Source organism: Hemibagrus wyckioides, linkage group LG13, assembly GCF_019097595.1.
Source record: "Hemibagrus wyckioides isolate EC202008001 linkage group LG13, SWU_Hwy_1.0, whole genome shotgun sequence".
Taxonomy (NCBI): domain Eukaryota; kingdom Metazoa; phylum Chordata; class Actinopteri; order Siluriformes; family Bagridae; genus Hemibagrus; species Hemibagrus wyckioides.
In genome coordinates, this window is record NC_080722.1 from 15,374,909 (window position 1) to 15,385,029 (window position 10,121).

The window sequence follows — 10,121 nt, forward strand, 5'->3', positions numbered from 1 at the left end:
CTGAGTGATGAGTTTTAAAGCCTTATTTTCATAAGCACCCATTATATTATGTAGTACAAATAAGGTTAAAAATCATTTAAACATTTTCTTTTTTAATGTAGGACTATTTATTTCCATGCTGCATGAAGCACAGAAGCCAGGTAAAATTCCCACAAAAAACTTTTAAACCTAAAACCTAGAAAACATAGCCCTTATTTGATAAAATCTTCTGAAAGTTTCATCTATCATTCTACATACCACCAGTAAAATGGAATGTAACGTAATGTACCTTGGTAAACAAAATCTCTGATGTCATTTCAAAATGAACTTCAAACTGTTTGGAAACTTAAACTCTTTGGTCATACCCTGCTGAGCTCTAGGATAGCTCTAAGAGAGATTTGCTGGTAAATTTGCTTGTAGATTTTCTGGTAAATTGCTCTCTACAGACCCAGTCAGTGGAATGTGCATCTGGAATAAACAAGTGTACACTAGTGCAGCAAGCCACAAATTTGGAACACCAATTTTGTCTTTTAAAGGATAACTTTCATCTGTTGTGGACTTTGTTCCAAAGCACAACAGCAAAAGGTCACAGATGCTTCATATCAAGGCATGGATAAAGCTGGATGGATAAATGTAGAAAACAAAGCAAGAAATGGTGACAAAGTTTTTTTTTCACTGGTGTGGGGTATTGCACAAGAGCATGCCCTGCACAGGAAAAAAGAACATTCCAGCTTTCTCAATGAACTATGTGATCACAGTTTCTCAGTTACATGCCTGTAGCAACAACCTAAATGACTGACTAAAGCAAATGGGTAAACATATGTTCTGATCACAGGGTGTTTTTGCCTGTGATGGCGTTACACACAAAGACGCAACCTGTTATGAAACGTTGTGCACTGACATGACTTGCCAAAAAGATAGGGCTTAAATGTCGGACTACCTTCCGGCACGTCACTACAGTACTATTGTACAGTGTACAGTTTCATATCTCTTAAACTTGTGGTTTCAATAAACCTCCACCACAGTGACCACAAACATGAGGGAACCAAAGCTTATGTCCATGGTCGCTGTCAACTATAGTCCCTTTTTCTTCTGAGAGAACACAGACTGCCATACATACAAATGTTATTACTTCATTGTACAAGTATGAATGGGTGGGTGTAGCTGTCACTCAAAGCTTTCCTCCACTTAGTTAATATGACGGGACTGTCAAGCGGAGCTTGCGCTGCCTTCATGAGTGGCTGTCACTGACACACCACACTGTGGCAATTGGTTCTGCCCTTAATGGGGTTAAGTAGACATGACCCCTCAATGCCCCAGAGTTCATCTCCACTTCCTCCTTCCCATTGTAGGACAACAGACAAAAACAATATGTTGTGGGAGCATCTGTCACCACAGGTCAGGTGCATGATGGGGTTAAATAGCAATGTTTGCATACACCGAATCTGAGCTCACGAGATGAAAAAGACTCTGTGTTCAATCCTTTACCGAGTCACAGCTCAGTTCAAGTTACAATTTCTGTTACAGGAAAAAAAAAGGTTGTTTGTGTGACTCATACCTTGAACTCTATAACCTCTTAAAAAAATGCCAGCAGTGTTTCTACAACAGGACTTGCAGACTTGCCAATGTGGTGAAGGCCCAACCCGTAAGTCTGTGAATGGCTTCAACAAAAGGTCCAGGAGAACTATTTACAGAGTGCACACCCCTCCACAAAACCTGGCACGCCATTGTGCGGAGACACAACAAAAAAGGAAACCAGCTAAAAAAGCAGCCTTGGTGTTGTGTGGTACAGGAATTTGCTTTCCCATTTACACCTCTGACAGACACAAAAGGGAATCTTTGTGTGCGACTTCTGAATGATCTTTTACCGGTTTCCTGAGCTGTTCAATTGAGCCTTTGAAGCACATGCAAATGGAAGGTGCTCTTTAATACTAGCATCCATATGTGTATGTTAGAGTAGCAGCTTGTGGATAAAGTGTTTCTCACAGTAGTTCTTACACAGAGATTTGGGGACGGTGCTATTATATCACTGATAAACACAACAACCACACCTAAGCCTCAAGCAGTTTCTGAATCAGTCACTCCCAAACTCTTAATGCAGAGTACTAACGTTCTCTCTTGTTTTTTTTTGTTTTTTTTACTCTCTCTCTCTCTCACTCTCTCACACACACACACCCTCTCTGCCCCCCCTAATCACAAAACACATACCTACCCTTTTATTATATTTACATACTTCCAAAGATTAGCAAAGTTTCAAAGGCGGGTTTACTTACAGTTTTCTGAGATGAAGTCAGGAACAAACTGCTCATCACTGTCAGGTACTTGAGCTGTAGTTTAAAAAAGGGGGAAAAAAAAGAAAAGACATGCTTATATATCCGTACAAGATATATTACCAAGCTGAATACACACAAAAGACAAACGTGGAATTTTGAGACTGAGAATATTATGGTTCTACAGATTATTTTGTAATGCACTGGCCTTACTATTCAAGTGGAGGACAAGAGTCATAATTTACACAGAGCCATTTGTTGAGTATGAGCAGTACTCTTAGCTGAAGAATAGAGTGTGTCCATTAGGCTGGCCTGTCTCTCCCTTCATCTTCATCTGAGTGAAACCTGAGTTACTGCCTCTGGACAGCCATGTGACCTTCAACTCTACTTTCCTCTGTGCCAGCACTTTTCCATCAGCAGCAGATCAATACCTCAGCTGAATGTTGCATGTGCATGTGTGTGAATAGTTTGATTACTACTCAATTCCATCAAATGTACAGTACACAGTGTTTCTTCTTCCGAAACTTTTCAGATTTGTTACAGCAGCACTAAAGATACTAATGTGAAAATAGTAGATTCAGTGGAGTTGTTATTTGGTTGATATACATTACATCCTATTTTGTTTTTAGTCGTATTGTAACATACATAGATAATTCACTAATCAGAGAAAGAAACATTTGACTGTGTGGTCGTTTGTCATTCGTAGGCATTCAGAAGTTGTCAAGTTATTTGTCACTGAATGACAGTCATGCTATTGCAGCTTATTGAACCAAACTGATAGTGGATCAATACTGGAGCATAGGAACTGATGGCCAAGCTGCCTAACACCATCTGTTTCAGTCAGCATCATAGTGTCTGGTCTTATCTGGCTGATGGACTTTCAGAGCTGACTGATGTAGCTAATGTACAGGCAAATCTCATTCAGCATGTGTTCAGGCAAAACAAGAAGTGGAGAGATGTGCTGAGCTCGTGTTCATGTCTAATGTCTCACTCTGCTCACGCCCACACTGAGACATTTCTCTGACAATGTTGATGTGGTCAGTTCGAGGAAGGGATTCTGGAATTCATCACTTGCTTTAAGCCCTACGAAGGCTGACTGTTAAGGTCAATTAAGACATGGTTAAAGACAGAAGCTTTACAATGAAAGGGAACATGTCTTCAGGAAAGTGGTCATCCGACTTTTTCTACAGCTTTGATTTCAAATAATAATTAAATTCTTGCAGTAAAAACTATACATTATTAGCATAAAGTAAATGAGAATATTGGAGATCCTCAAATTTCTGTCTCTTCAATAATCATACTGAATCAATTCAACACAGAGTTGGAGCTGGAGTCTTATACTGCATAATGATATCTTAATAAAAAATAAAAAAAAACAGATGTGCCATGAAATGTATCAGTGGAGTCTGCAGTAGTGCTAAGTTTGCATTTCATAAACTCACAAAAGAAAAGGCTGGATCAATAATAATGGACCATTATTTCAAGGCTAGAGAACTGTCTAAAATAATTCTGGCTCCACGTCTCAAACTGACCTTCAATTACATTTCTACCAGCTCTAGAACAGTAACTGGAGTCTTTCCATGACTTGGATGACTTTCATGAATGATGACTGTGTTCTCCTTTTTACTGGGACAAAATCATCATTCATGGTGATTTACTTTTTGCCAATTAGGAATCTGAATAGATGTGAGCTGCAGACATACTTGTTATGCAAAATAATCTTTTGTGGTTGCAGGTGCACCATTGCCATTATCATGGTCTACATGCCTTTCTATGGACACAACACACTCATTTACTCTCCAGTGAGTCTGAAAGAGAAGTGAGGGAGACGGAGAGCTCCAGGCAGTGGCCCTCTGTTGAAATGCAGCCCAGGTAGGACTAAGATTAGAGCTCGAATTTAGCCAGAACTTATTCAGAAATGGAATGAACCAGATCTGGCTGAAGTGGATTTTGCATTGCCAGTGCTTTAGAATATCACTGTTAGCCAGAGTCACTTGTGTGTGTGAGTTGTCCTTTCAGAGAAACTTAATTTGCAATAAGGCATGACAGGGGCTTATATTTTTAGTCACTGCTGCCACAGTTATCCAAAACAGTAAGTTAATATATACACCAGAAAAATTATATAGTAACAATCTTATTGAATCTAAAAGACAGGGGGTCTTATTGATCAAGTTCAATTGTACAAAAGTACAAGTGTAATTATATTGTCTTACGAAATGTCTTGAATATGCCCTTCAATTTGGAATTCCACACAGCTAAATATACAGCAAAAATCTGACTTTCCTGGACCACTGCCTTTTACTTCCCATTAAAAAGAAATAGTTAATCAACAGACTCAGCACACATACTGTACGAAAGAGAAGCCTGACTGTCTTACAGGCCACATGCCATCTTTCCTTTCCTCTTCGCCAACAGACTATAAACACAGCAACCAAAAGAGTAATACTGAAACTAAAGATTATTCTACCACATCCTGTTTGACAAAAATTGTGCAGTTTCTCCTTTAAGCATGCTCAGATAAATAACATTAATTTCCTACATATTGCCCCAACCTATTGCTATAGAGTAATTCTATTAGACCCACTCAAGTTTTCTTCTTTTCTGCCCCGAGGAGGAGCACAAAGCTGTTTTTCATGAGTCAGAGCCAATATTTGGTCTCCCAGATCAAACAATAAATCATTCAAGCTAGTTTCAACATGCCTGAAAAGGAACACATGCAATATGTGTAAAGAAAAAAACATTAAGAATTGTCTGGACATCAGTGCCTCTGGCTCACTAGTTTCTGGAGCTAAACCGGATCCTAACCCAATCTTCCCCTCTCCTTCTTGCTCTGTGTATGTGTTCGTGTGTGTCTTGAGTCAGTTCTCTTCCAGGAACGTCTTGTTGAGGGCTTTGAAATGCAAGTCAGCACAAGACTGGAAGTGTGTCTGTGCAAGCATGGAGACATGTTTCCTTTTTCTCTGAGGGAGGCTGGATGTTTTTTTTTGGTCAGGCAGATCCTGGGAGGAGCCAAGAGGTTTTTCTTAAAGAGTAAAGGCTAATGACAAGACCTGACAAGCTTCCCCATTCACAAATTTCTTGACCTCATTCTCGCTCTTCCTCTCACCCTTTGGAGAAGAACTCCTAAAGCCGATGTTTTTACAGTGTGGTGAATCATCCATAACCACAATCACCTGATAATAAGATGTTCAACCAATCCAGATGAAAAAAAGCTAACTAAATCGGCACGAGAGGGGTAACAGGCTCAAGCAAACCCTATTACTTTGTGTTTTCTAAAGAACTAAAACTTAAAATTCTTCCACTGAGCGCAGATTATGCAACTTATATTTATGTTCCCTGACTCTCTCCTAAGTGATGTGCCAACTTCACAGTTACTACTGTAATGTTACTACATCTTATCTTGGTTCAATGAAAACATAACAATCTATAAGTAGAATTAAGAGAAGATGACCAACATCACAAGAATGCATATATATTCAATTATTTTCTCATAATAACAGAAAGTGAAAGAAAATACAGCAAGAAGGAACTGTGAAGCACAATTCACATGAAGTAGATTCGGTTAAAAGTCCACAGATTCCCCATTTCAAAGCCCCGAGCATTAATCACTCCAAGCATTAATTAGAGCTTCACTTTGACATGTGGGCATTGACCTTGAACTACAATAGCACTCTGTCTGTGTCCCCTTTTCACCCTCTTTTCTTCATGTAAATAAGCTGTCCTGAGAAACCTGATATTTTAACAGGAAAACAAAGTTTGGTTTGTTATTTTTTGCTCCATTTTGTCCTTTACATCCACAAAGTTAATGGTAGCTCATAACAACCAGTCCCTTTAGGTAATTTTTTTTGTATTAATAAAATACAGGGGGAAAAAAACATACTTTCTTAAAAAACGGTACAGTATCAGAAGTTGTTAACAGAACATCCAGTTGTGTTCATCACTAACCCAGAGTTTCTGCTATGCCACATTTCACCCATTTGTCTCCTGGCCACCCAGCTGTGATGTTATTTATTTGCATTAACTGTAAGCGTCCACCATAGACTAAATTAAACAAATGTCCAAACAGTGTCCATGTCTCAGTACCAGATGTCTTATAAAGAGAAAAACAGTCTTAAATCCTATGTAGAGCCAAACATTACCAATTATCCATTAATACTGACATAAGCTGGGCAAGATGTAACATGGTATCAGATTCATACCACAGTTAAAAACCCATTTTCTCCCAGATAAAATAGACACTAGACACTTGCCATGAGTCAAGGAGATCATGTTTCAGTCTATGCTGAACTATCCAGTGATTCATCTAATCAAAGGAGCCATTTCTTCTTGGTATATAATTAATCCTTTCTGTGCAGAAAAGCAAATAGTAACAGACGCATCTTTAGCCAGGTTATAAGTGACAATTCCTAATTACCAGCCGAAGCAATAGATACGTTACACAAAGAAATTGCCGATCTCACCTTCTGTGAGCCATGTCTCCTGAAGCTGACTTAAATCTTGAAAGAGATCTACAGGGTATAAACAAACAAACATATATTAGTATTTTGGTGCAGACTCTTCACTATGGGTGTAAAATATGAAACCTTTTAAAAGTTACTTTAGGTAGGTTTAATTACTGTTACTCTTTGGAAAATGTAAAATCAAGCATATACTTCTAGCCTGATGCCCAAATAAAGGCCACAGTAGGTTTCCAAAACTGGCTAAATGTTACTTTACCTTCAGATTCCTGAGGGGGTAATTCGGTGTCCATGTATTTCCTTTTTGCTGCCACCAACAGTCTATTTAGGGGCCCATTTCCTTGCGACCTCTGGAAAACACCAGGAATATTATGTAAGCGGAAATACACATGTGGAAAAAAAAAATAAATGATTGTCATTATGGCAAAATACATGATGGTCAGTTTGTACTTGTAGGCAAGCATGTAACATTTGAATACAGTACATAATCCTTTTTACATATGAATGATGAACATTGAAGTCTACCATAATGCAGGCTGTATTGATACCCAAATTGATTCCAAATAGTTAGACCAAGTGCTTTCTTTAGCACTACAACCAATCAATATCTAAAAGTTAAGTAAAAAAAAAAAAGAAAGAAAAGAAAAGAAGTCTAAAATAAGTCAAGACAATTATTATTTGAATTCCTGTGGTTCAGAGATCCCTGAATGTTCATACTGACCATCCCGTAGCTAGAGAAGAAACAGTTTCTCTGGAGAGTCGTCATCATGCACACTCACCATTATTCCAGTTATAAACAAAAACTTTTGAAACAAATTACAACACCTAAGCTAGATCTGTGCACAAAACAAGCAGCACATTTCAGAAAAAGTATAATAACTGAGTAATACATCAATTTTAGTCAGTTATTTAGGTTCAAAGTCGGAGCAGTTTTCCATCGCAGTGCTGCGTAGCTCACACAAACAAGCACAAAAAGGAGCGCAGCAGCAGCAGCGCGCATTTCCCAAAGCTTCACACTAAAAAAAGGAGCCGTACTTACATTAGCTAAAGTGTAAGGCACTTGCTGATCTAAATATCCATCCATGTTACAATCCATGCGTTAACCGTTCGCGCTCATTGAGGCTGTGTGGAGCAGAATCGGAGCAGCCTGCACGAAGAGAGGGCAGTGGGACACACGCGCACACACATGCACACACAGACACACACACGCACACGCCACACACACACACACACACACACACAGACAGCGGGAGTTGTGAATGGGGCGTCCAGAAGGCTGCATGCGTAATGAGCTCCATTCACAAAAACACACTCTCACAAACGCAGCGCCTTGCAAACCCTAGCTTATTTAGCTTAGCGGCATGCAGCCAGGTAACATAAACATATCATGCTTCTGTTAAAGCAAAGCTCAGATTAGCCAACGCGATTTTTCTGGTTGTTGTTGTTGTTGTTTTAGCTTTTAGAAGACTACGATGTTGTGTAGAAATATTATGCAAAAGGATGATCCTATTCACTAAAGCACGAATAAAACTTTCCTAAACTCTTTATATTTAAGTGTGAATGCCAAATTTAATTTACATGATTAAAATGTATCATATATATATATATATATATATATATATATATATATATATATATATATATATATATATATATATTATCTTAACATGTTTCATTTACATGGCCGGAAGGCGCAAGTACACTTAAATAATTTAATGCAAAACTTTACTGTTTTCTTTACTGTTGGTTTGGGTTAGGAGCTACTTCTCTGGTTTTCGGATGTCCGCTCAGTCGTAAAGCTTCCTGATTGGTGAATTTCCTCTTTCAAGAGCTCAGATTTCTCTCTTTGTCCTAATGAATGGTCTTACTTATGAATGAAACCTCGACTCCTTTCTTTTGAACCAATCAGATTCGAAACTGTACTAAAGCCTAGCAACGTGGGGGCGGGGCCCGCACGGACCTGACCAATCCACGAACGAGAACCGAAGAGTTTTTCCTTCTAGATTTTGCAGTTGTTTTTCATTCACAAAAAGGAAGGAGAAAGTGGAGGGAGGGAAAAATCTCCATTCATAAAAAAAAAAACTTGCCCTGGCATGAATGTACTGAGTTGTTTTCGCTCTATTAACAACAGACACTGTTGGGGGGAAAAAACAGCACGAAGTCCCTCTTTAGCCAGTTTGTACTGCATTAACTAATCTGAAAGTTCTTGATTTACAGACAATAGCTTAGCGCCAATAGAGATTAAGATATATTTTTTTTCCACAGTGAACTCAAATTGAACAAATGGCACCTAGTCTTGGTGTTTTTGTTGTCGTTTCTAATCTGCACCAGCAGTTTCGATGTGGAAAAAGAAGTGTTTTTGTTTGTTTGTTTGTTCTCTGTAAACGACTACTTGTGTTTTTGCAGGATTTTCCCTTTATTTTGGAGTACATTTTGAAGAATGTCTCCAATGACTCCCACTGAAAAGAAGTGGGGGAAAGATATAGCCCTAACAGTCATTTTCATGTTAGTCTGTTTCGTCTCATTGCCTTTAACAGTATTAAATATATGTAAATGTAGTATGCAACAGTATTTGCTACTTATACTGTTAGATTATTAAGTACAGTGTATGATTTGATCTATACACCTGTTTCCTTCAGTGTTGTGAAGGTTCCTATTCATAGAACGTACATTTTCTTTCATTGGGAAAAAATCTAGACTCCATATCAGCACTATATCACGACGTATACTCTATATTAGCTTTAAAGAACATGTAATGATACTGTGCTGATACAGAGTCGAGGGTTTTTTTTCCATTAAGCTTAGTCACACAGACACATGACTTGAGGCGAGCACTGTATTTAAACATGAATGTTAATATGAGTTACATTTAAAAAAGGATGTCGGCCATTTTGAAAAATCACATGAAAGGGCCATTATCTGTTTGTTTTATTTAGGGAGAACACTGTTGCAACCGGTCTCACAGACTAATCTTATCAGCAGCTAATTTCACTTTAAACATGCTGACAAAGATGGGGATGTTGAAACTCATACCGTGATTTTTTTTTTCTGTTTAAAGATATAATGGTTAAAGAATTAATAGAGAAGTGTACTAGGTTAGCATTCTGCACTTTGACCTCCCAAGGAGATTCTCATTATCTCCCACAGCTGAGCCATTTGTGCAAGGCTTGAAGCATATGTTTGCTTCCTATCTTGCCAAATAACCACTTCATTTTATAAGTGGAGATGGACAACTTATGAATGTTTCACCTTTCACTACCCAGATAACCCACAAACTGTACACGTTTAATATGGTATTATTTTCTTTGTTGCAGCTTCCACCTTTTATCACCATTTCACTCTTTTACTGGCTCACTGGTGGTGAAGTCTGCAAATCCACACTGACATAACATACTGTGAAAATCACTTAAATTTC

The 10,121-nt window shown here is 38.3% G+C and overlaps 1 protein-coding gene across 4 annotated transcripts in view; it reads right to left on the reverse strand.

Annotated features, from left to right (window-relative positions):
- etv4 (ETS variant transcription factor 4) overlaps positions 1–8,559 on the reverse strand; it is a 24,798-nt gene extending 16,239 nt beyond the window's left edge. Inside the window, exons 1-5 of one of the 4 annotated variants that reach the window (XM_058406083.1) lie at positions 8,448–8,559; positions 7,746–7,853; positions 6,966–7,056; positions 6,710–6,757; positions 2,253–2,306 (exon numbers count right to left, since the gene is read on the reverse strand). In XM_058406083.1, the coding sequence (XP_058262066.1) occupies positions 2,253–2,306; positions 6,710–6,757; positions 6,966–7,056; positions 7,746–7,802 (250 nt within the window). In that variant the 5' untranslated portion in view covers positions 7,803–7,853; positions 8,448–8,559. Of the gene's footprint in view, positions 1–2,252; positions 2,307–6,709; positions 6,758–6,965; positions 7,057–7,427; positions 7,638–7,745; positions 7,942–8,435 lie in introns of those variants that run through there. The other 3 variants (XM_058406082.1, XM_058406085.1, XM_058406086.1) reach the window with 3 other exon arrangements.
- Positions 8,560–10,121: the final 1,562 nt, after the last annotated feature.